At 36.2% G+C, this 27,711-nt stretch overlaps 1 protein-coding gene across 4 annotated transcripts in view; it reads left to right on the top strand.

Annotated features, from left to right (window-relative positions):
* The first annotated feature begins 864 nt into the window (after positions 1–864).
* PTBP2 (polypyrimidine tract binding protein 2) overlaps positions 865–27,711 on the top strand; it is a 75,392-nt gene continuing 48,545 nt past the window's right edge. Inside the window, exons 1-3 of one of the 4 annotated variants that reach the window (XM_072754545.1) lie at positions 865–1,121; positions 2,917–2,947; positions 25,671–25,746. In XM_072754545.1, coding sequence (XP_072610646.1) covers positions 1,114–1,121; positions 2,917–2,947; positions 25,671–25,746 — 115 coding nt within the window. In that variant the 5' untranslated portion in view covers positions 865–1,113. The remainder of the gene's footprint in view (positions 1,122–2,916; positions 2,948–25,670; positions 25,747–27,711) is intronic. The other 3 variants (XM_072754546.1, XM_072754544.1, XM_072754547.1) reach the window with 3 other exon arrangements.

The following is a 27,711-nucleotide window of genomic DNA, read 5'->3' as shown; positions in this document are numbered from 1 at the left end:
AAAAGGGTAAGTTGGTGGCAAAAGCAAACTCCACAGAATGGACGCTTGTCCAAATTTCGTTGAACCGCTGAAAAACGTATTAAAGGCCCAACAGGGTATTGGAATTAAAACGGAGAGCCACGAGATACGTAGGGAAGGGAGTCGGTGTGTGCAGCCCATTTCGTGGTCTCTAACCAGAACCAGCGGTAGGGACAGGACGCAGGTGTCCCTCCAATCCCCACTCTCCGCTTCCAGGCACCAAAGGGTGCATGATGCAATCCGGTCTTCACGACCTCATGACCGGGCTGGTCTTGCCTTCCTCTCCCCCCGGGCCTTGTGACCCTTCTCCCTACAGGGCCCCAGTCATCAGCCGGGCGGGAGTCGCACCCTCCGCGGGCTGGGGCGCACGTGCCGCGGTGTCGGTCGCTGCCCGCGACGGCCCCCGCGACGGCCGCGTGTCGCAGGGCAAGGGGGTTCTGGTTTCCCCAGCTGTTTCTTGTTTTCGAGGATGGAGAGGGTCTGCGAAGAAAAGATGGCGCAAGAGGAAAGCCATAAAATAGTTTTGGGTTTTGGGTGTGTGTTTTGTCTCTTCTCTCCTCCGCCCCCCCCTTGGAGCAAATAGGTGCAGGGCGGCCGCAGCGGACGAGGTCCGCGGCCCAGAGCGGAGGCGGCCTGGGGGCAGCCCCGCGTCCAGGGCCTCCCCGCGGGGCTGCAGCGCGCCGGCCGCCGAGGCTGCGCGGAGGAGCCGCCCTCGCCGCCCCGGCCGCCCCGGGGGCTCCGCGGGGGCTCCGCGGGGGCGCGCGCAGGGGACGGCGGGCCGCGGCGCTCCACGGCCGCAGCGCGGGCCCCGAGGGCGGAGGGCCCCGGGGGCGGAGGCCCGGCGCGCGGCGGCGCGGAGGAAGCGACGGCGGCGGCGCCCACTCCCCCTCGGCCCCGCGCCCCGCCGCTCGCCTCCCGCCGCCGGGCGCCGGCGCGCTCGGCTCTTTCCGCCGCCGCCGCTGCCGCGCGCTGCCCCGTGCGCTCCGGCACCTTCGGCAATTTCCGTCGGGCCCCGGCCGCCATTTTCTCGCCGCTTGTGTGTCTCGCTGGCTGCGTGGCTCGGTTCCTGGGAGCGAAGCTTTGTCCGGTTCGGCAATGGACGGGTACGTAGTGCGGCCGGCGAGGAGGTGTGTGAGCGGGCGCGGGGCCGTCCTGCCGCCCGGGCCGGGGTCGGCGGGGACCCCGCGGGCGGCCCCTCCCAGGGCCGGGCTGCCGTTACCCAACCCCCGCCCCATCGCACACACCCCTCCCGTCGCTTCCCCCGGCCGCTCCGCTCGGGAAGGGGAGAAGAAAGCGGGCTCGGAGGCCGGGGCGGCGGGGGGCGGCGGGGGGCGACGGCGGGCGACGGCGCGAGCGGCGGCCCCGGCGGGGGATGGGGTGGGGGCCCCGCAGCGGCGGCCCGGCCCTGCCCCCTCTGGGAGCCATTTCCATCCGAGAGCCGGGCCCCGGGGCCCGGGCGGCCGCGCCGGCGGGAGCGAGGCCTGTGGGGGGGGGGCGGCCGGGGGAGACGAGAGCAGAGGCCGCGGCGTGACCCCCGGCCACCCCCCCCCCACCCCGGTCCCTCCGGCCTCCCCGGGCCTCCGGCCTCCCCGGTCCGCCGGCCTCCCTACCCCCCCGGCCCCCCCGGCCCGCCCCGGTTCCCCGGCCTCCCGGCCTCCCGGCTCCCCCCCGGCCCCCGCGGTCTCCCTCCCCCCCTCCGGCCGCCCCGGCCCGCCCTGGCTGGGGGAGATGCCGGTGGCGGGAGCGGGGGGTGGGGGGGGGCGGGGAGGCCGAGCGGCGGCGGGAGGAAGGGGGAAGGCAGATGTCATACTCCTTTGTTTTCACTGGAGTCTGGTAGTGGGGGCGGGAGACCGAAAAAAAAAGAAAAAAAGCCTTTTTGTGGGGGCCTGAGAACGTGCAGGGCTGGGCAGAAGGGCCCAGAAACGAAATCCTCTGAAAACCCGAGTGTTTGTGGTCGACCTCAGTCACACGGGCAGAGGCCAGCAGCCATGGCAGGAACCAGAGCCCGCGGTCCACCCACCCAGGGCCGTTTTTTCTTAAGTCACTTTGACCAGTTTCTGGACAAACAAAAAACAACTGCAAAAGACAAAAAACAAAAAAACAAAAAAAAACCCCAAAAACAAAAAACCACCCCAGCCGGAACCGTGCGGCGTCTCCGAAAGGCCGAGGAGGTGCAGTGCCGCTGAGCGAGGTGAGGCGGCCCGGCCCGGCCCGGGGTCTCCGGCGCTCGGCGCCTGAGGGGCCCGCGGGGGCGGTGCTGGGCCGCCGCGCCGCCGCCCGCAGCCCTGCCGGGGGCTTCAAGCCGGGTCGTTCCGAAAGCCCCTGGAGTAGAATCCGTGACCACATACGAAGAGCCAAGTAAAATACGAGTTTATTTTAAATGTTTGGAGTTTAGTGTTTTTTAAAACACATCGAGGGAAGAACATACCAAAGTTAGCAGAGTAACAGACTTCACCCCAGAGGTTGTTTAGACCTTGTTTTCCAGTGAAACGTAGATCTAGAGAAGTTCACTATTTCTCCAGAGAAACCTGGAAATTGGTGACAAGACTTGGCAGTGGAGTTCATGTCCCCTGAGACTACCAAGATAGCTAAAGAGTTGGTTTAAGTCTTACATTACTAGTCTTAAGTGTAAAGCTTGGCAGAAATGGCACCATAGTGTTTGGAGTTTTTGTTCTTTTTGGTAGATAAGGGTCGTGGAAACAATACCAAAAGTTCAGCGACTTTCATCTCAGGTTTGGAAGCAATTTTCCACAAGACCGAAGTGTCGTTGACAATCTATTTGTTTTCCATATGCATGGTGACTGGAGGATTTATTAATGATGAACTATGAAAAAGTTTTAGAGCCCGACAGTGATCGTTAGAACAACGAGGTTGAAACTTTTTTTTCTTTCTTTACAGAATTGTCACTGAGGTTGCAGTTGGCGTGAAGGTACGAAAAAATTGTTTGAAACTAGTGAAAACTGAATTGCTCAATCTACTGTTATCGTTAGTGGTAATTTTCAATTAACTTTTGTAAGTTACAATTAACAAAAGTGAAGTGTTTAATTTTAAGAGTTGGATTATGTAGTTGATAATCTAAATGGACAAAAACTAAGTTTTTTTTAGAAAGGTAGTCTGTGAGAATAACATCTTAAAGTAGTTATGAGTGCTATTCAGGGAATGAAAAATGCTTTCGGATATAGAGCTTTGAGAATATATAAATAATAGCCCAGTTTTTTGAGGAGAGATTACGATTTTAAATAGATAAGTGATTTGAACCAAAATCGTGTGATTTTATTAATCTAATTTTTTTGTACTTTTAATTGTGAAGACTAAAATATGTATTTCAATAATGAGCCACATTAACAATCCGTTATCTTGATCCTTAAATGTGTTTACGCAGTTAGCTTCAAATTAGAGTCAGAAGTTAAGAGCTGGTTTGTCTTTCCATTAAAGGAAAATAGGTCTTGTGATACAGATCATTTGGAATCTTTCCTCACTTTTTGGCCAGGAAAACTACTACTTTAGATCGTCCTTCTAATGCTTTGGCCTTGCACATTTTAACAGTGTACTATGTCAAAATTTTTGTTTGCAAACCTGTCTGCTGTGTTGAGGCATGGTTCTTCGGTTTTTTAAAAATTTTCAGACCTGGCACATCTTCTAGGCCTAACACACAAATAACTTGTTGATGCAATGACGTTTTCCCCCTTTCAAGTATGAATAGTCTTGAGAGGCTATGTTCTTAGCATAGTGGTAGTGACTGTTGACAATATTTTTTGGAATTCTTAAAATTTCATCTACAACAATGTGATATTCCTTGGAATATCAGGAGATATTCTACGGAGATATTTTGTATTTTCTTTTTTCTGCCTTACTAAATATTTGTTCATACTTGATATTTGGTCTTATTTGTTGAGTTCATATTACATAGATCAGGGGAGAGATAGCTTTTTCTGGGGAAGGCAATCTTACTTGGCAGTGATATTTTCTAAGTTGAAGTAGTTGCAAGGTTTGAAATTGGGAATAGTTCATGAGTGCAGGATATAGAATGTAAAATTACCGTTGAAATAGATATCCTCTGTAATTTTGTATAAACGAATGGATGATGTAAGTATGGAGAGAACGAACTGACAAGAGCCACCAGGAGTAGGCTGACAGAAATGAGACAGAGATTCAGATGTCCAGTTATGGTTTATTGGTTTAACAGTTTTCTATATATTAGTAGAGGAGAAAAAAAATGGAAAACAATGTAAAAATAATTGCCAGCCGTTTTTTTTTTAATCCATTTTTTAATATAAAAGTTGGAATAACTGAAGTTTTGTTTTGTGAACTTTTCTAAGATGGTGCTTAATAATTTTTGCTTTGGAGTCATGGCTGTGTATAAGTAATTAAGTTTTCATATGTATATATATTTTTTTAATGTGCCTGGTTAAAATTCATAGTGGTAAGTATTTCTCACTGAGTCCCAGTCCTGTTTCTCAGGTGAGGTAATTACGTTAAATTTTTTCTGGTGCATTTTTTTCCTTAAGTGTTATTATGTTTGTATATTATCAAATATTAGCATCCTTGCTTATTTACACAAATGGGTTTTCCGCAAATACCATGTGTACTGGCTCACTACTTGCCTTTTTTAAAAAAGATAGCTTTGTTGAGAGAAAATTTGACATAAAATAAACTGCACTTATTATTGGACATATGAATATACCTATGAGATCATTACCATAATGAAGATCATGTCCATCACCCCCAGAAGTATCATTTTGCCCCTTGGTAATCCCTTCCTTCTGTCTTTCTTTCCCCAAGCAACAATTGATCCTCTCTCTGTCACTATAGGGTCAGTTTGCATTTTTTAGAATTTTAAGGGAGTCAGGATGTACCTCTTTGGTTTTATTTCACTTACTCTAATTATTTTGAGATTTACCCATGTTATCTATCAATAGTCTATTTTTTCTTGCTTAGTAATATTACATTTTATGGATATACAGCAATTTGTTTATCCATTCAACTCTTGGGTTGTTTCCAGTTTTTGACTATTGTAAATAAAGCTGTGAACATCCTTGTAAAAGTCTTTGTGTGAACTTTTCATTTCTCTTGGGGAAATACCTTTGATTGGAATGACTGGATCGTTTGGTATGCATATGCTGTTAACTTTTTTAAAGTTTTGAGAAACTCCAGACCATATTCCAAAATGGTTGTATTATTTTACATTGCTACCAAAAGGGTATGAGATGTCCAGTCCTTCCACATCCTCTCCAATCCTTGAGATTGTCTTTGGCTGTAGGCATTCTAGTAGGTGTGAAGTGGTAATCTCCTGTGGTTTTAATTTGCATTTCTTATGTCTGTGATGTTAATTATCTTTTCGTGTTCTTTTTGCCAGCTGTATATCATCTTTGATGAAGTGTGTCTATATCTCTTGCCCACTTTTTAAATTGGATTACTGTTGAGTCTTAAGTCTTCATTCTGGTTATAAGTCTTTTATCAGATATATGGTTAATATTTTCTACCATTTGTATTTTCATTGTCTCGATTGTGTCTTTTGAAGAACAGCAGTTTTTAATTCTGAAGAACTGAAGTTTGCCAATTTTATGTTGTATGGCTCATTTCTAAGCCAAATTTGCCTAACAAAGATTTTTTTCCTCCTTTGGTTTTTCTAATAGAAGTTTTACAGTTTTTGGGTTTGCATATAAGTTTTTTTTTAGTTCATTTTTTTTTTTTAATACAGTGCAAACTATAAGTCAACATTTTTTGTTTTCGTATATGGATTTAAACTTCCAGGACCATTTGTTGAAAAGGCTATCCTTTGTCATTGAATTGGCTTTGCACCTTTGTCAAAAATCAACTATGTATATATGATTCTATTTCTGTACTGTATCCTTTTCCACTGACCCATTTTTATCCATCTAGATGCCAAAAACAAACTGTGTTAATTATGATGACTTTATATTAAGTCTTGAAATCAAGCAGTCATGGTCCTCTTTGTTCTTTTTCAAAGTTGTTTTGAAAAACAACTTAGTACTGTGTTTTTTTTTTTTTTTTTTTTAAATAAGAGTCCGTTTCTACAAAAAAGCTTGCTAGGATTTTATTGGAATTAACTTGAATATATAAAACAATTTGAGGCAAATTGACATCCTAACAATCTTGAGTTTTTCCACTCACAAACAATTTTATCTTTCCATTTACCTAGATCTTTTAATTTCTTTTAGCAGTGTTTAATTTTCATTGTACAGTTTTTGTACATTTTTGTTAGATTTATCCCTTTTTTGTGTTTTTTGGTGCTATTGTAAATGATGTTGTTTTAAAAATCTCAAGTTTCCAGGGGGCACCAGGAACTCCACTGAGTTCCAGGGTGACTCAGTGGTTGAATGTCTGCCCTTGGCTCAGGTCGTGATCCTGGGGTCCTGGGATCGAGTTCTGCAGCAGGCTCCCCCCATAGGGAGCCTGCTTCTCCCCCTGCCTGTGTCTCTGCCTCTCTTTGTGTCTCTCATGAATAAATAAATAAAATCTTAAAAAAAAATGTTTCCGGTTATTAGTATAAGGAACTACAACAGTTTTTTGCATGTTTTCTTGTGTTCTTCACTCTTGCCAAACTCACTTGTTAGATCTAGTAGCTTTTTGTAGATAGATACCATCAGATTTTCTACATAGACTGCTTATTTTATTTCTTCATTTTCTATCTTAATATCATTTTTTTTTCCCCTGCCTGTGGCATCTAGTATAGTGCTGAGTAGAAGTGATGAGAGCAGGTATCTTTGTTCCTTATACGAGGGTGAACCCCTAAATGATATTCTTTATTTCTTAAATGTTTGGGGCAATTCACCAGTGAAGTTGTATGGGCCTGGTGTTTATTTTCTTTGTGAAGTTTTAAATGACACGTTTAATTTATTTAATAGTTACAGGACTATTCAGGTTATTTTTTCTGTTTATTTATTTTTTATTTTTTTCATTTATTCATGAGAGACACACAGAGAGAGACAGGCAGAGACATAGGCAGAGGGAGAGGAGAAGCAGGCTCCGTGCAGGGGGCCCGATGGGGGACTGGATCCAGGGATTTCAGGATCTTGCCCTGAGCCAAAGGCAGATGCCCAACCACTGAACCACCTGGGCATCCCAGGTTATCTATTTCTTAAGTGAACTTTGATAATTTGTACCTTCCATAGAGTTAGTCCATTTCTTCCAAGTTACTGAGTTTATTTGCATAGAGTTGTTTGTGAGACTACCTTTTTATACTATTGATGTCTGTAGAATCTGTAGTGATGTCACTCCTCTCATTGCTGATACCTACGATTTGTCTTTTCTCTTTTTTCCTTGTCACTTTAGCTAGAGATTATTTTATTAATGTTCTCTAAATATCAGCTTTTGGTTTCTCTGAGTGTTCTGTTTCTATCATCTGTTTTATTTTCTGCTTGCATTTAGTTCTTTTTTCAATTTATGTTGAAGCTTGAGGTCATTGACATACCTTTTCTAACATAGAGGCTTAATGCTAGGTGTTTCCCTTTTAAGTACGGCTTTCATAGCATTTCTTAAATTTTGACACGCACAAGTATGTTTTTTTGTGTATAGCATCAAGTTGGAATTTGATTCTTACATCCAACTTACACCCCCTTCTTTTTTTTTTTTTTTTTAAATTTTATTTATTCATGATAGTCACACAGAGAGAGAGAGAGGCAGAGACACAGGCAGAGGGAGAAGCAGGCTCCATGCACTGGGAGCCCGATGTGGGATTCAATCCCGGGTCTCCAGGATCCTGCCCTGGGCCAAAGACAGGCGCCAAACCGCTGCGCCACCCAGGGATCCCTACCCCCTTCTTTTGACTAATAGCATTTTAAAACGATTTTGCTGTTTTTCTATTTATGCCTTGTGTTCTTCCCTTTTTCTGCTTTCTTTTGGATAGGTACTTTTTAAATTCCATGATATGTCTTGTTAGTTGATTAGCTTGTGATTCTTTGTTATATTATTGGCTGTTTTTAGGAGTTGTAGCATAGGTCTCTAACTTAACCATAGTCTTCCCTCAAGGAGTATTTATGCCATTTCACATAAAGTGAAGTATTAGAGTATTAGAATGTGAGTATTAGAATACTTTATTTCTCCTCTCATGGCATCTGTGCTATTGTTATACATCTTCCATAGATGTTATAAATTCTATTGTTTGTTTATTGAAACAGCCAATTACCTTTTTTTTTAAAAAATATCTTATTTATTCATTCATGAGAGACACAGAGAGGCAGAGACATAGGCAGAGGGAGATGCGGGCTCCTCACTGGGGAGCCTGATGCAGTATTCGATTCCCAGACTAGGATCCATCTTCTGTATTACCCGTAATATAGTTATCTGTATACATTGAATACTCAGGGGGGATTCTTTTTTTTTTTTTTTTTTTTTAAGATTTTATTTATTTCTTAATGAGAGACAGAGAGAAAGAGAGGCAGAGACACAGGCAGAGGGAGAAGCAGCTCCGTGCAGGGAGCCCAACAATGGACTTGATCCCCAGACTCCAGGATCAGGCCCCAGGCCAAAGGCAGGTGCTAAACCCCTGAGCCACCCAGGGATCCCTGAGGGGGGGGCGGGGGGCGGATTCTTTACAGATTCCCAGAGTTGTCTCTGTGCAACTCTCTTTGGTATTTTGCTGTAGAAACTACTTATTTTGGTCTCGTTGGACTCATGTCCTCTTACTTAGCAAGTTTTGAAGTTTGGCCGTTTTCTCCACCCAAGCTGTGCCGTGGCCATAGCTGTGCCATGGCCGGGTCTTTCTCTTAAGAGACAAAGCTGGAGGCAGTCATGGACTCATTCATTTGTTTTTTGAATTTCAGGGATCAATGTCCGTCATTGTCTGATATTCACTGGTTTTGAAAACCATCGTTATGTACATCAGGTGTGATTTTTTTTTAAGTGCTTTTAATAGGGTAAACGGGTGTGTGTTACATCACCTTGCCTGGAGGTAGAAGTCCATCTATTTTTTTTCCTTTTTTAGAAAATTACATAAAATGGTCTGCAGTTTTACATCTGCTTCATTCTTTGTCATATGGACACACTGCAATATAGTAACTACTTTGGTGGCTTTATGGTTTGATTCCAGTTTGCAGTTACAGACTGGGAATATTTACAATGGAAGTTAAAAATGCGGTGTCAAGTGAAATTACAATTACAAAGTTTATGAAAACCACATTGGCAAAAGGATTCTTCACTAATTTGTTTTCCACAACTGGATATGGGAGTGCCTGTTTCTCTACATCTTTACCCATTTCTGGGTTTTATAAAAATTTAGAATGTTAGCTAATTATAGGCTAGAAAGGTGCATTATAGTTTATATTTTGAATTGGGTGAGATTTTAAGAATTTGAGAGTTTTAAATTTCTTGCCCTCTGAACTACCTCTCTATACCTGACCTATTTTTATGATCATCTCTGTTAGATTTCTGTGTAAAAAGTGATAGATTCATTGTAGGTACATTTTCTTACATTCTTTGAATTTGAGGTTTTTCATGTAGTTTTAGGTATATAGATTTATTTATATTAAGTATAATTTATTTTTTTAGTTTATTTGATCTTAAACATTTTTAGCTTCAGTTTTATCTTTTAAATGGGATTATAATAGTTTTGAAGATTAAACTTGATTATACAGAAAAAGTATAGTTTCACAACTAAGTCTTAAGTTAATGTTGATTTATACTACATACAGAATATCCAAATTTTAGAGCTTTAGGATGTATGTATTGAAATTTCATTTTTTTGTTATCTTTATAAATTTGCTGTAGTTACTCCATTGATTTTAGACTCCTTTCTTTTTGGTTAGCTTAGTGAGAGCATAAAAGGAAATTTGTGAATTTTTAATAAGAGGTTTGTTGCATCTCTTTAAAATGGTTTTTTACATTCTTTGTAATTTGTAATTAATTTCAGGGTTTCATTTCTATACCCTTAACCATTTTCCACTGCGAAATCTTTGCAAAATAATTGGCCTTAGGAAAACAAATGCATGAAGTGATTGCATAGTAATTCTAGATGATAACTCAGTATGTTGAAGTATTAACTCTGGATAGATGTTTTAAATAGTGAAAATTGTAGTAGTTTTCTTGTAAACTAAATGAAGCCTTTAAAACTGGACAATTAATAAAGGACATAGTCGTTACAATAAGTTGTTAGCATTTTCCAACTTGGATTTCATTAGTATTTTGAAAGCACTGGTTGTAAATTGCTGAACTTTACTGTTTAAATTTTGCTATAGGTATTGAATTTACCAACATTGGCTTTTTAGATAGTTGTAATGAAATAATGCTCCTACTTTTTTTGTGACGATTGAACGTAACTGGTTGTTTATAATAGGTGTGTTATTAAAAACTGCTTTGCTCGGGTTTTTAGATTCTTCTATTTCTTAAAATGCTATATGTGTATATATATATATACACACATGTGTATAGCACGCACACACATATATATGCGCATGCTTAGGTATTTGTATCAGAATTTCAAGTTGAAGGCATTTTTATTGTCTATTAAGTGACAACATTGTTAACTTGTAATTCAAAGACTGAGAATATATGCTCCTTGGGTGTAGAGGTAGGGACCTTATTTGTTTTAGTGCTCCTCCACCATGGATTATACCTTACTCAGTAAATAATTTAATGACTCCTCAAGAGTCTCTGGCTTCAGTATGCTTATAATCTCAGCCATTTATCAGTAAAAAGATAAACAGCAATTTTATTTCACAGCATTCTTCCTTTTTACTGGAGATACAAAAGAGCTGTATCTTTTAGAACTTCGTATGAAGAGATAAGTACACAAGATTTAAGCATGTGCCATTTGCCCTCAATAGGAGAGATTAGTTTGGTTTGGTAAGGATCAGAGTAGACTTCACAAAAGTAGTGACTTGTGACATATGTATGGTAAACAGTTTGGGAGGAGTGCATAGTATATGTTGAGGGAATGATATAGCCAAAGTTGTGTCGATGGGTGGCACAAAATCACAACCAATGAATAGCTTTTGTGTTGGTAGGTTTATATATGGGTTTGTATATGGATATGAGAGAAAGAGAAGATGGCACATAGGTTGTAGAAGGCCTTAAGTGCAGGTTATCAAATTTGTACTTCATCGTGTAGGCACTATTCTATATAACTGTAAGTCCCCATATATAAAAGTAGCCTACTGTTATGCTGTTTTTGGAATTTGGAGAATAAGTTCCAAAAGGATTGGCTGTGGTATTATATGGAGTGCTGTGAATTAGAATAATGAGTCTCTGTAAATGTTACATCTTAATCTCTTATTTGTTCTGTGTTGCTGTAGTATCATAGCTTTCTTAATTTAGTTTTAGACATACTGCATTAAGGGCTAATGTGGGTAAGTAATATTTTTACTTTAGAAGTAACAAAGTGTCACAAAAGCTTACAAAAGATAAATGTTTTTGAGGAATGATTCCTTTTATAACTGTTGTGAATTTTTTTTAACTGTTGTGAATTTTGAACTTAGAAGAAGACAATAGTTACCATGAATAAATATAAATACCATGAATAGTTACCATTTGGCACTTAATCCTAACAATCATCAGTATACCATTGCTAAAATTTGTGATACCCACTCTACTTTTCTCCTGTATTGTTTTGGGAAAAGTTGCAAATACTGTTTGTTTTTTTTTTAATTTTTAAGTTTTGTTGTAATTAGAATTTATATATATATGTGTGTGTGTGTATATATATATATATATATATTTTTTTTTTGAGAGTATACCATCAGGTAGGGAGAGGGAGAAGGAGAGAGAATCTTAAGCAGGCTCCACACACACTGAGTCGGGGAATCTCACAACCCTGAAGTCATAACCTGAGCTGAATCAAGAGCCATATGCTTAACTGACTGAGCCACCAGGCACCCCTGTATTATTATTTTATTTGTAAATGTTTTGGTGTGTCTCTAAAAGATAAGGGTTCTGTCTCTCTTTTTTTTTTTCCCCTAGAAAAATAAACATAATAATAGTAGGATGTTCAAAAAAATGAACAATTCCTTAATGTTACCAAATGCCAAATTTACGTTAAAATTTTAATTGTCATAAAATCATAGAATTTTTGCAGGTTTTTTTTTTTTTTTTTGTGGAAGGGGGAGATCAGGATCAAATAAGATGAACACATTCAGTAGAATGATATGCCTGTTTTAGTCTTTTTATATGTTAAGTTCTTCTTTCACTCCTGTGGGTTTCATTTTGTTTTACATTGTATTTTATTTTTGAAGAAAACTTGTTGGTTCCATAGAGTTGTCCCCCCCCCCCCCCCATCTATTCATTGTGTTCTGATGTTGTCATTTAAAATGTTCATGTGTCATTGATGTTGGATCTAGAGACTATCATATTCTTTTTTTGTTTGTTTTTGGTAATATTTTATAAGTGGTGGTATGTTTTTCCACTAGAAGACCTTGCTGTTTGATTTGTGTGTGTTGGTGTGTGTGTATGTGATGTTATTCTCAATGTTTCTTGTAATAACTTCTTTCACCTTGTTTGTGCTCAGCATAGTCTGCTCCGTAAACATCTGTTCTTCAGTGTTCTTAAAGGGTATATAAAAGAAGTGTATCTTAAAGTTCACTTAAAATTTGCATAATGGAAACAAAGTATTAAAATTTAATGTAACTTGAAATTTTTGATGGTGGACAAGAATGTTTTTCGGTGAATGTCGTGTCAGATTAAGAACACGTGATTCAGAATTTGCTAGCAGGCTAGGGTTTGACCTCTATAACATTGAAGGTAATTTCTGAGCTTTAGTTTAACTCATTTTTATATTTTTAAAGATTTTATTTATTTATTTATTTGACAGAACAAGCAGGGGAAGCAGCAGAGGAAGAGGGAGAAGCTGGCTCCCTGCCGAGCAGGGAGCCCCATGCAGGGGGCTGGATCCCAGGACCTTGGGATCATGCCCTGAGCTGAAGGCAGATGCTTAACCAACTAGCCACTCAGCACCCTTAATTTAACAAATTTTAAAATGGACTTAATAGGATCTACTTCAAAAGTCATTTTAAAGATTACATAGAGTAACTCCTTATATTTTGTGTAGAATGACATATAAGTGCTCAAATGATGATCATGCATGGTGTTACTATAGCTCTTTATACACCTGATTTGGAAGGAACACCTCAGTGGATGCCAAATAATACAGTTTTTTTATGTAGGTATTAGAGACCATTTTTTTATTGTTTAAAAGTTAAATTTTTTTATTGAAGTGCATTTAACATACAGTATTACTAGTTTCAAGTGTACATAATTTAAAAAAAAGTTTTGTTTTTGTGTTTTTTAAGTGATCTCTGTGTTTAAGTGTGGGGCTTTAAGTCAGGACCCTGAAATCAAGAGTTGCATGTTTTTCTAGCTGAGCCAGCAGAGCCCCCTCAAGTGTATATTAGTTTTTAAGAGAGCCTGGAGTCCATGTTAAAAATAGCTAGTCAGATAACACTAAAGATAGAATTAGTGAACTGAAAGATAAAAATTACTCTGTTTAACAGAGCAACAAAGAGATGAAAATAGTAGAAGGGGTAAAAGATGGAGGAAAGGAAAAGGAATTATAACAAGTACCTAATTAGGGTGTCAGAAAGAGAAACTAAATATTGCAGAGAAGTAGAATATGAAAGTTTAAAAGAGTCATATTTTTCCAAAATTGATGAACCTCATGAATTCTTAGATTTAGGATGCACAGGAAAACTTAGGGATATGTACATCACAGTGAAAGAGCAGACGACCAGACACAGAGAAGTTCTATAAAGCAAACATAGAAAAATCGTATTTCCTAAGAAAGTATAAGAACTGGAGAGACAATATGCTTCTTCAGCATAGGAGTCCAGAAGATAGTGAAATAGTATCTTCAAAGTGTTGAATGAAAATAACTACCTATTATTATATAGTCAGCTAAATTGTCACTTAAAGAGAAAGACAAAATAGTGACATTTTCAGAAACCCTTCTTCCCTTTCCTCTCCCCAAAAAAAGACAGTTGAGGAAATTTATCAACAGACCCATCGAAGAATTTCTAGAGGTTGTACTTTAGAAAGAATACTGGTAACTCCAGGAAGGAGGTTTGAGGTAGGAAAAACAAGGTTAACCAAGAAATTGGTAGGTTTATGGGTAAGGTTAATTATTGATGTTAATTAACTAAGAAAGTAATGGCAATGATTGTTTGATTTGGGGTTTAAAAAATAGAAATAAAAATATTAAATCATAATAACATGTAAGAGAGTAGTCGAGTAATTGATGTTTAAGGTCTGATGATTCTAGTATTCTTAAGCTGTGTTGTCCCTTATAGTATTGAGCACTTGACCTGTGACTAGTCTAAACTAATTTCCAATTGTAAAGTGCACATAAATTTCCAAGACCTATTAGTATGATAAAAAAAGAATATAATTTTTATACCTATTACATGTTGATAATATTTTGGATTAAATAAAATATTTTTATATCCTTTTCTTTTTAATTTCTAAAATATGGTTACTACAACATTTATAAGATTGTTTGTGTTGCTCATCTTACATTTCTTTTGGACAGTACCAATCTGGAGGATAGAAATTTCAGGTCCAAAATGAATCAGATTAAGCTTACGTCTTAAATTGTAAGGTAAATTTTAAAATTGTACAGTAAGAATAGGGGTAGAGTGTATAACTTCTAAAATAATTGGAGGATGAGGGTGACTAAAATGAAAGGCACATAATCCAAAAGAAGTCAAGGAGGAAAGGTAAAAGAATAGGACACAAAGTGAATTCATTTTAATAGTGTTAGGAAAGGTTCTGTGGAGGATTCCTTTGAGTCTTTAAATATAGAATTTTGGAGGATTGGACTTCATTTAACCCTAATTATCTCCCAAAGTCTCCATTTCCAAATACCATGACATTGGGAGTTACAACTTCAACATGTGAATTTTGTGGGTCATTAACATTCAGTTCATTGCATCCTCTGTATACTTTTCCTCCAGGCCCGCCCCAGGTAACCACTCTTGAATTTGGTGTTTGCCATTCCTGTGTATACTTTCACTGTGTTATTTATGTTTTTGTATGTTAAGCAATATATGGTTTTGTTTTACATGTTTAAACTATGTATATGTGCCATATGCTGTGTGTATTCTGTAACTTGTCCTTCCTGTTAAATATTATTTTTGTTATTTTAACTTTATATATGCCTCTAACTCATTCACTTTCATTGCCATACGGTATGTGACAATATAAGTGTACCATAACCCTATTGACAAATATTGAGGTGGTTTCCAGTTTTTTCCTGTTATAAATTGTGAGTATTCTTTTGCATATATCAATAAAAGTCACTTTTCAAGTGTCTCTGGAATTGGAATCACTGGATTTTAGTGTCTGTTTTCAAGTTGATTGGATATTGATGTTATATTTCTAAGTGGTTGTGCTAATTTATACTCTACTAGTAGTGTGTGAGAATTCCTGTTTCTGCACATCTTCTCTGATAATTGGCATAGTTGGACTTTTTGTCAGTTTAAGGAACATGTGAATGGTATCTTGTTTTAGTTTGAATTCCCTGAGCATGAATGATACATTTTCTTAGTTCACTCATGTTTCTTCTCTGTTAAGTACCTGTTCATATAGTCTGTTCATTTTCTTTTTAATGTAGTTTTTAATCTTACTATGTCCAAGGGGTTTTTATATATTGTGGATACTAAAGCCATTTTACTTATAAGTACTATAGTTAACTCCTGTCTGTGGCTTGTTTTGTTTTGTTTTGTTTTTGCATTGATGAACAGAAGTTGGAAATTTAACATGATTTTTATGTTTTGGCTTAAGAAATTGGTCTTTAACTCAGGGTGTTATATACAGTAGATTTTATTTTGAAAGTTTTGATACAGTAGATTTTATTTGGAAAGTTTTGAAAGTTTGTTTTTCACATTTAAGGCCTCCTGGAATTTAAATTTTGTGTAGTATATGAAAAAGGTTTAATATTTTTCTCTTACAGATAACAAACTTTGTACCAACTTAATTGAATAGTTTGTGTTTTTTTTCCCACTAATCTGCAGTGTCTGTTATCAGGTTGCCATATATGCATGGAACTATTTCTGGGTTATCTGTTTTGTTGTTTGTCTTTTCCACAGTGTCTTAATTTACTGTAGTGTCTTGGAGTCTTGTGGAATGATTTTTACAACTTTGTTCTTCAAAATTGTCTTGACATTTTCTTTACCATGTGTATTTTAAGATCAATTGGTCAAGTTCCATGAAGACACTTTGGGTTTTGATTAAATTGACTAAATTTATAAGATAATTGGGGAGAGTATTTACATTATCAATAAAATAAGATGGCAGTACTTGAACTCAGAGGGAGAGAACTATAACGTTTTTTTGAAAAATTTACCTCTCTTTTTCTGTGTAATATTTTCTCTAATTATAGAGGTCATGCTTAATGCTTTAGGCAAAAAGGAAAATAGATGACCGGAGACATTACCCAAGTTAATCAGCACTATACGTACTTCGCATCATTTCTGCTATATATATCATAAGAATTTTAAGCAGCACATATATGTAAAGGGTGAAGAAAGAGGGATACTTTGAATAGTTCAATCTCCTTCAAAGTTACTGGTTTATATAGTGTTTTCCTGAAAATCATGTTTTTATTGGGCTTCAGATTTCTCAGAATTGTATAACATTTTTTAATTCTCCTCTTTGTATTGCTAATATTGAACATATTCTGTTTATTTCTCTTGTCAGCTTATTTTATTAGTCTGTACAAAGACCAGCTTTTCCATAATTCTTTAATCTCTGTTTTTATCTTTTTTTTTCTCACACTAGATTAATTTTGTCTTTTAGTACACTTCAGATCCTGAACTCATTGACTTGTTTAAAAAATGTGTTCAAGATTAAGGAAGATTAGGTGATGCTTTTGAGAATAAGTTTTTAGAGTTCTTCTTTTTCTGTTTTTTACGTTGAGCTATAATTTACCTATAACTCTTGTTTCACATGTACACATAATGATTTGATATATGTGTATGTTATGAAACAATTACCAAGATCAGTTTATTTAATATCTATCACCATATAACATTAAAATTTTTTCGTTATGAGAATTTTTAAGATTTTTATTAGCACTTTGAAATGTACAATATGGTATTGTTATTTACAGTAACTGCTATATGTTGCATCCTCAGGATTCATTTATCTTATAACTGCAAGTTTGTATGTTTTGACCACCTTCATTCACCCTTTTTGTCCATCCTCTACTTCTGGCAGCTTTCCATCTGTTTTTTGTATCTATAAATTTAGGTTTTGTTTAAAATTAGATTTTACATATAAGTGAGATCATATGTGTATTATTTGTCTTTCTGTATCAGATTCAGTATAATAACCCTCAAGGACCATCCACGTTGTCATAAATTATAGGGTTTCCTTTTTTTTTTTTTTTTCTAATGGCTGAATAATATTCCACACCACACACAATAGATAATTGTCTTTATCTATTCATTCATTGATGGACATTTAGGTTAGTTTCCATGTCTTGGTTGTAAATTCTGCAGTGAACATGGGGATGCCGGTATCTTTGAGATAGTGATTTCCTTCAGATAAATTCCCAGAAGTGGGATTGCTGGATTATATAATTATACTTTTAAAAATTTGGGGGAGAACCTTTACTGTTTTCCATAGGGGCTGCACCAGTTTACATTCCTACCAGTAGTGAACAAGGGATCTCTTTTCCCCACATTCTTATCAAATGCTTTTTATTTATTGTTTTTTTTTTTTGTAATAACCATTAGAACAGGTGTGAGGTGATAGATACCCCATTGTGATTTTAATTTGCATTACTCTAATGATTCGCGATGTTGACCACTTTTTTACATGATGACCACTTTCTTACATATCAAGTGGCCATCAGCCTTTTTTCTTTGGAAAGATGTCTATTCAGATCATCTGCCCATTTTTAATTAGATTTTTTTCCCCCTGAGTCATATGAATTCATTGTATATTTTGGATATGATCAAATACCATAGTATCCTCTTAGTCCCACATGGGTACATTCCAACATCCGTAGTGGATGCTTAAAACTGAATAATATCTAATTCTATGTATGCACTGTTTTTTACTTGTATGTATACCTGTGGTAAATTTTAATTTACAAATTAGGCATAGTAAGAGGTTAATAACAATAAAATAGTACTTTTTATATAGCTAGGTGAATGTGATCTCTTTCAGACTAATTGTATTGTACTCACCTTTCTTGTGATATGAGATGATAAAATGGCTACGCGATGACATAAAGTGAGGTGAATGATGTAGACATTGTGATGTAGGATTAGGATGTTTTCGACCTTCTGACAGTACTTCAGAAGAAGGATCATATGGTTGACCATGGGTAACTAAAATTATAGCTAAGAGGAGACAATTGTATATGACTTGCAAATATTTTCTCCCATTCTGTAGGTCCTCAGGTTGCCTTTGCTTTTGGTGTCAAATCCAAAAAAATCATTGCCTAGACTAATGTTGAGGAGTTTATCCCTGTATTTTCTTCTAGGAGTTTTATGGTTTTAGGTTTTATATTCAATTATTTAACTTATTTTGAGTTGATTTTTTGTGTGTGGTGTGAAGTAGTAGTCTAGTTTCATTCTTTTACATGTGGCTATTTTCCTAGCATCATTTACTGAAGAGATTGTTGTGTCTTACTGAAGAGATTGTTGTGTCTCCATTGTATGTTTTTAGCTGCTTTGTCATAAATTAATTGACCCTGTATGTGTGGATATATTTCTCTTCCATTGATCTGTGTATCAAGTTTTTATGCCCGTGCCATCCTGTTTTGAGTACTGGTTTGAAATCAGGAAGTGTGAGGCCTCTAGCTTTGTAGCTTTGTTCTTTCTCAAGATTTCTTTGGCTATTTGGGATCCTTCACAGTTCCATACAAATAGGATTGTGTTCTATTTCTGTGAAAAATGCCGTTGGAATTTTGATAGGGATTGCATTGAATCTGTAGATTGCTTTCTGTAGTATAAACACTTTAACAATATTGATTTTCCCAATCCCTGAGCACAAAATGTCTTCCTATATATTTGTGACAGTTTTTTCATTTTCATTTTTTAAACTTCATTATTAAACTTTCAAGATACACAAAAATAGTATGAATGGTACAGTGATACACAAATCCTTTCTTTTGGGGAATATTAAAGTAAATCTCAGAGGTCATTTCATACCATCCCTAAATATCTTATTGTGTGTCTCATATAATCTCCTAAGGATTATATTGGTACCATTATTAAACCTAAATAAAATTTAAAATAATTTCCTAATATTATCTAATTCCCAGAGTAGTCAAAATTTCCCAGTTCCTTCAAAGATGTCTTTTTTCCCCTTTTCAAATCAGGAACTAAGGACAGTCAATATTTAACATCTAGTTAATGTTTAGTTAATTTAATGTTTAGTTAATGACTTTTAAGTCTCTTTATAAATCAATTTACCTTCTTCTCCCCCTTTATCATTTTTTCTTTTACTGCTTATTAGAGAAACTGTGTCATCTATTCTGTATGATTTTCCACTTTGTTGATTTTGATGATTATGCCTCTATGTCATTTTATACATTCCTCATATCCTCTTTCCTTTGATGAGGCTTGACCAGATTCAGGTTTAAATTTTAGCAGGGATATTTTGTGGATATTCTCTATGTAATTCCTATTGTATCACAACAGGAGGAATATATTTCTTTATTTATTTGTAGTGATAACATTTATCGATCAGTGGATTTGCGTTTTGTCAGCGTGATGTATCCAGTATAGAGTGCTCCATCATCCTTTCACCTTCTTTTTTTTTTTTTTTTTTTTTTTAAGATTTTATTTATTCAGAGAGAGAGAGAGAGAGAGAGAGAGAAACAGAGACATAGGCAGAGGGAGAAGCAGGCTCCATGCAGGAAGCCCGATGTGGAGCTCAATCCCAGGACTCTGGGATCATGCCCTGATGCTCAACTGCAGAGTCACCCAGGCATCCTCTACCTTCTAGTTTTTATAATGGTTTAAAATGATTTATTAATCATTTAAAGTGATTAATAATGACTGCAGTTTCATTGAGCATTGCAAAAATGGTGATACTCTTTTTTACCCCTGCATATTTTAGTTAGATTTTTCTTTTTTTACATCGAATATTTGTCATGCTGGAATACCCCTTTTTGTAAAAAACAGGGTAGATTTTGACTTTAAAAACGTTTCCTGATGAGTTGGTACTGTAGCAGCCTCCATTGTAGCCAGTGTGAAGTTTTTGTTGTTAAGAATCATTGTGATGGCAAGGACTTTTACATTAATTTTCCAGTCTTATCATGATGATCATTCTTTAAAAAGTCTTTGTTTCATCTTGAGCCAGTGAGAGCTCATAACACAGGTAGCTTTGATACTTACTTGCTTGAAGTAGGATTTCTTGTTCCAGACCTTTTGTTGGCCATTTCTTTTAAGAAAATTCTGGTTCCTTTGGGTGGGTAGTCCTTAGAGACCACAATGTGGGTGCCAAGGTGCTAATTGTTGTAAGGTTGTTATTACTTCAAAGCTCTTTTAGTAGATTGAGCTAGCAGTGTTTTGAGGGCAGATACTTTGGGCTCATTTGTTATTTCCAGTTCATATTTAACTTTACATTTTTATTCTTCTGATTTTATATTTGTATCTCTTGTACGTTGCATAATTTCGCTTGTAATATTAACAATATTACATATGTATACTAGTTTTTTGAAAAGGAACATCAATATTATACTGATACTGTAATTACTGACTATAGGTAAAGGTTTCTTTGCGGTTATTTTTGTTCTTACAGTATAATTACAGTATTCCAAAGTTTATTGAGAGATTTCTGTTGTGGTTGTACTACCAAGTTGATAGGTTTAATGGTTTCATTTTGGTTTGGATTTTTAGGGATTCCACCCAAGTGAAAAGTAAAACTCCATTTATAATGATCGTTAAATTCTTATCCACTCTAATTTGCTTTTTCTATCCCATTATAGCTATTTTCATTAATATTTGGTTTATCCTTCTTTATCGAATATAAGCATGTGAATTGCTTCCTGCATTCTCCCACCTGGGCAGTGAAAGAGAAAGTGGCAGTGTATTCAGAGTATTAATGCTAAGTGTATCCTGGAAATCACACCATAGCTATACATGGACATTTTTTTTTTTTTTTTGTATTGCTGTATAGAAGTATATGAGTACCTCTGTTCCCAATAACCTGTCTAATAGAATATATTGTTCAGTGATTGGAGTTTTGCTTGTCTGATATATGAGATGGCACCTTTATTGTATTAATTTGAATTTGTTTTTATTGTGAGCAAGATAAAGCAGTTTTCAGTTTAATCTTCTGCCTATATTTTTTTTTAACGGAGTAACTGGTCTTTCTAAATTTTCACAGTAGGCTGTATTTGAAATTTATATGTACTTTTTGATCAGAGTTATTTAGAAACTATTTGAAAATTTCATCTGATTAAACTAAAACAATTGAATTTTTTCTATTTTTTCCCCTCATCAAAATGGCTTACTGTGTTTGAGCAAATATGGTTTGTACAATTCTTCTTTATGGAGTTTATTGAGTTACTCATTACAGAGATTATGATCTGCTTTTGTGACTTTCCTAGATATTTAAATACAAGGATGAGTTGCACATAACTGAAACATATCAGTTGAAGAATTTAAAAAATCATAGTATATACCAATATATTAGAATGCTATATGAAACTGTTGGTAAAATGAAGTACATTAGTAGTGTTGAGTTTTTTTCAGAATTTCTTAGCTGTTTTATTAAATGAAAGCAGTGTGAAGCAGCATGTATGGTATGATTATGTTTTGTATGAATATTAGAAACATAAATAATTTTTGGAAAAGAATTGTAAATTTAATGATAAATTTTGGACTGGGGATAATTTTACATTTTCTCTTTTTGGACTTGAATTTTCTAAATATTTGGAATTAATAATGTTATCAATTCTGTTGCATATGCTTATGTATTCTTTTTACTCTCCCTTCTACTCTGCCATGAGTAGTGACTGCCAAGAATTATTTTATCCTTTTCATATGTGATTTTGTCACGTATATGGCAAAAATGTATTGTTTTGTGTTTTCTTGAGTCTTACGAAAATGGTATGCCCATTTTATGTTTTCCATGACTTGTGTTTTAACAATGGTTTTAATTATTAGCCATGTTTTTCTGTATAGTTATGTAATACTCATTGTAGTATAATATTAATCTGTTAAAATACCCTGATGTGTCTCTTTTCCTGTTGGAATTCACCTTGGTCATTTACTATTTTTGACTTAAGAACAATGCTGCTCTGAACTTTTTTTTTTTTTACTACTTGGTACATGTGTGCAAAAGTTATTGCGAGTATATAAGAATAAAAATTGCTAGGATGTAGAGTATGTTGAACTTTGCAGGGTAGTATAGATTTTTTTCAATGTATAACAGTAGTATATAAGAGTTCTTCGTGTTTTAGATTCTCATCAAGAATTGGTCAAGTTTTAAATTCCTTAATATTTGCTATTTTGGTATGTAATATTTTCTTTGGTCTTTCTTTATATTTCCTTAATTACTAATTTATTTTCCCCTAACATGTTTATGACCATTAGTGTTTCTTTTGTGAAATTTTATGAAATACCTATTTGTTTCTTTGCCTAATAAAAATTTGAATTTAACCAGCTGTATAGTTTTTTTTATGTGTCATTGTTGCTGATTCTCTATTGGTTATTGCTAATATTCTCTCATAGTTTGTAGCTTTACTTGGCACTTCTTAATGGCGTGTTTTGATGAACAGAACCTGCTAATTTTAATGTATAGGGTTTAATATGGCCACAAATTCCCTGCGCCATCATAATTAAAATTATTTGTGTTCTTTTTCTACCTGTTTGGATCTTTCCCTTGTTCTTATGGCAGTCTTAGCTGTTGATTGTTGGAAATCTTTAAAGCAATCTCTAATAATGGTTTTTAAGTTTTCATCTATTGTTGGGATAGTTTTTTTAATAGAGATTTTGTGTCCACTCTGTAGGAGAATTTATCAGTATTTTTCATGATTCATTTTCTTGTGTTCTAAACTTAAGAAGTCCTTGCATACTCAAATCATGAAGATACATTACAAAAATTTTTAAAGTCATGCATTTTATATTTGTCTCTAATCCATCAGAAAATTATTTTTTGTTTATTGAAGTAGATGGGGATCCAATTTCCTTTTTTTTTTTTCTCCCTATGTAGAGATAATTAAAATTGCAGTGCATTTCTTCACATTATAGGTAAATATATGTAAAGGTGAAGGCTAAGTTACTGTATTTAAGTGCAGAACATTGTGGTATAAATAGACAAGTTTATTTTTCATAAGCCAAAGTCCTGTTGGTTTAAGAAAATGGTATCGGTCTGCTCCATCAGGTTATTCACTGCGCCAACTTTCTTTCATCTTGTTGCTTCATTATTTTTTAAGCTTTTTGTTTTGTGGTCTGATAATAGATAATTGTACTATCTTGTTTTTTTTCCTTTGATTATTCTCAGCCTGAGGTTTGTCTGTTCTGTTGTTTTGTTTAAAACTCAGCTTTTGTTTTTTATTAATTCTCTTTAGTGTATCATTGCAACCCATATTCTGTATTTTTATTGGTTGTATGACTTAGTGCTTCTATCTAGAATTGCAAATAACTTGATATTCTGCTGACTTAGTTATGAAGGCTGTTAAACGTACTCTTCTAGCACCATGTGTGAAATCATTTGAGGAAGATAAGGCCACAAATAAAGCATTTTTAAAAAAATAGACAAGACTTTGCCATTCATGAACATAAATTGTAGGAAGGAGAGTGTCCTGCACACTTCACGTCAGAATAACAGGCTTCTTTTATACTTCAGTAGATCTAAGATATCTCACTCCTCATCTCCAGAATTACTTATGAATCCACTGGAGAAGGAGGATTTTTGACTCACACAAACATCTAAAATTAAACTGATAAGATGTATTTCAAAAGAAATCAAGTTTACTTTTGAAAAGTGTGGGAGTCTGTTTTTTGAGAACGATGACAATTGTTAATAAAACATTCATTCACTTATTTTGTAAACAATTGTTTGTGAACCCTGTGCTTCGTTGACACTTGGGGATGATATAGTGAACACTGCTGATGTGAGCCTGGCATGCTGTCTGATAATCACTGTTGGTTTATTATAACACTTAATCCCAAGGATTTTGATGTAAATGTTCTCTCCATATATGAATGAGGAATATTCTAAAGCTTAGAATAGTTAAGAAATTTACTAGGTACTTGGCTGGCAGGTGGAAGCTAAACTATGGAGCCCCCTTTTCTTAATGCCGTATTGCATACTTGTCATAAAACACAATGAAAATTAGGTTGTTAATCTAATTGTAGTCACATAAACAGAACACATAAAAAGAAGTCACATGATAATAATAGCAGTAGGTGAAGAAAAAGCATATGGCAGAATCCAACATCAGTTTGTGATAAAAACTAGAAATAGTTTCCAGTTTTAGGAGAACCTCCTCAGCCTGGTGAAGAACGTCTACAAAGAAACTAAAACATACTTAATGGTGAGAAAATCAGCACTTTCTAAGATTAGGTACAAGGCAAGGATGTTGCCTCTTATCAGTTCCTTTCAACATTCTATTGCAAGTTTTTGCTAATGTGGTAGGGCAAAAAAAGGAAATAAAGGGATACAGATCAAAGAGGAGAACAAAATTATTGTTCACAGATAACTTCATAGCCTCTGTAGAAAATCTGAAAGAAGTGACAAAAAAATCTGGAATTGATAAGCCAGTATTGCACAGTTGCTTTTCTGTATATCAGGGGTGAAGAAATGCAGTTTGCAATTAAAATCACTATATTGTTGACAAAAACCCAGAAAATGAAATACCTAGGTATAAATCTAACAAACAAATATAGAAGATCTGGAGGAGGAAAACTACAAAATTCTGATGAATGAAACCAAAATAACCAACCCAAAACAAATGGAGAGATATTTCATGTTTGTGGATAGGAAGACTCAATATTGTCAAGATGTCAGTTCTTTCTAACTTGATCTATAGATTTAATGCAATCCCAGTCAAAATTAGAGCAAGTTGTTTTATGGTTATCAACAAACAGATTCTAAAGTTTCTGGGGAGGGGCAGAAGACCCAGAGTAGTTAAGACAGTTGTTTTTTTTGTTTTGTTTTGTTTTTTTTTTTTTTAGCCAAGACAGTATTAAAGAAAAAGCTACAGTAATCAAGATAGTGTAGTTTTGGTGAAGAACAAATAGGTCAGTGGAACAGAATAGAGGGCCTAGTATAGAGCCCCCTGTAAATATCAACTTACCTTTGACAAAGGAGCAAATACAATACCGCGGATCAGGTACATTCTCATTAACAAATGCTGCTGGAACAGTTGGACATCCACTTACTTGCAAAAGGATGAATCAAGACACTGTTAACATCTTACAAAAAATTAACTCAAGATGTATTAGAAACCTAAATGTAAAATGCGAAACTGTAGAACTCATAGAAGATAATAGAGGAGAAAACCTAGATGACCTTTTTAGTTATAGGTATATTATACCTTTTTAGTTATAACCAAAGACTCAATCCATGAAAAAACAATTGATGTGCTGGACTTAATTTAATCTTTAAATCTTAAACTATTCCTAATAGTGTAACACCTGACATTGGTTTTTCAGTGAATATTTGAAAAACAGATAAGTGACCTATTTATATTTTTAAAATTAAAAATGTCTGATGGTAATATGTTTTGTTTTTTACAGAGAGGATCTGACGAACTACTCTCAGGCAGTGTTCTCAGTAGTCCAAACTCTAATATGAGCAGCATGGTGGTTACAGGTAAGTGTTTCTCTGTTAACAATGCTTAATTATTTGCCATTTTATGGGGCAAAATGTCAAAACTAAAATTTAGTCTTTTATAGAAATTTAGCCTTTTATAATTTATGTTAAGTGTTTTAAATGTTTCTGTTTAAACACTACAGAAATTTTACTAGAGTGTATATGGGTCAAGTCAAAAACCTGAACTTGGTGACTTCTGTGGGCAACCAACTGAGCCTGATTGCCATTTTTTTAATCACAAAAATATAACTCTTTCTTTCATATTCTAAGTCCCCTCATTCTTGTTCCTTTTGTACTTTTGTTTTTAGTTTTTGTGTTTATGTCTTAGTATATATTTTAACATAGTACTGCCTCCGAGTCTTGGAACATATCCAAGACTTGGAGTGGATGCCTGAAACTGCAGGTGGTACAAAAACCTAAATCTACTACACTTTTTCCTATATATACATACCTGTGATAAAGCTTGGTTTGTATATTAGGCACATGAAGAGATTAACCAACAACTAAAAATGAATGGTAATAACAATATACTGTAATTAAAGCATACTCACTCTTTGTCATCTTGTGATGTGGGATGATAAAATGTCTGTGATAAGATGAAATGAGGTGAATGATGTAGACATTGTGATACAGTGTTAAGCTACAGTATTTTCGAAGGAGGATCATCTGCTTCTGGTCTATGGTTGACAACTGGTAACTGAAACTATGGAAAGCAAAATTACATATAAAGGGAATTACTATGTTTTTGTATTCTATATCCCACAAACCCTAAAGTCCAATTAAATAAAAATCAAAAGATTCAGCTGCACAGTTGTCTTTTTGTGTACTTTCAACCTTTTTTCTTTGCTGTAACAATATTTTAATTCTTTGAATTGAGTTCCATAATGTTATCTCCATATTATCTTCATACTTAGGGTATTTTTCTTAAATTGTGTATGTCTGAAATAAGACAATAAATTGTCGGTTGTTTGTAATGTCCATCTAAACAAATACAAAACAAATTTTTAGGTCCTAGTTTTATGGGCACAATTTTGAATCTGATGATGAGGAGGAGGAGGAGGAGGAGGACAACTGAATTAGTTTGGCTTATAATCTTGCATTTTACATTTTTTACCTAAACCTTTTTGCTTTTTTCTAAACCCTTTCCTGACTGACTTGCTTGAGGTAGTAAAAGGATTGTAAAAGACTAGAACCACTTTGATTTGCTTCAGATAGCTATTGCTTATGTATATATACACCTTGGTGCACACGTACACATGCCTGGCAGTTCAGTTAAATAAAAACTATACTGAAGTATTTACCAAATATAGTCATAGTGATATGAAATTGAATTTGCCTGCAGATAATTATTACTGATTTTTCATGATTTTGATAGCCAAAGTATGGTGTACAAATAATTAAAGTGGTTAGATGTCTGTAACGCTGCTTTGCTAGTTTCATTTTTAAAAACAATACATATAGTATGAATAGTTGAAACATTTAAAAATTAATACATAGGGCTATGACAGGATAACTGATAGCATCCTTTCCTTCCCCTGATATGTCCTCCAATATAAAAAAAAATATGAAACTGTATCAAATATATTGGATAGCTGTTGCCTGGAATTGATGAATAGGCAGTACTAGATAATGATCCCTGAGAAAAGGGAAATAAACGAAGTGAATCCCATGATCATTTTGGCTCTCTGCCTTAGAGTGCCCTATTAAAACACTGGGCAGTTTAAAAAGTAGAATCTTTTAAAAAATATTTTATTTATTCATGAGAGACATACAGAGAGAGAGGCAGAGACCTAGGCAGAGGGAGAAGCAGGCTCCCAATGCGGGACTCGATCCCGGGACTCCAGGAACATGCCCTAGGCCAAAGGCAGACGCTCAACTGCTGAGCCACTCAGGCGTCCCGAAGAGTAGATATTAAACTAACATCAAAACACTAAACTAGTATATAAATGTAAATTGGTAAAGAAA

This window comes from Vulpes vulpes, chromosome 3, assembly GCF_048418805.1.
Source record: "Vulpes vulpes isolate BD-2025 chromosome 3, VulVul3, whole genome shotgun sequence".
NCBI lineage: Eukaryota > Metazoa > Chordata > Mammalia > Carnivora > Canidae > Vulpes > Vulpes vulpes.
The sequence above is the reverse complement of the archived record's forward strand: the minus strand, read 5'-3'. Positions and strand labels throughout refer to the sequence as shown.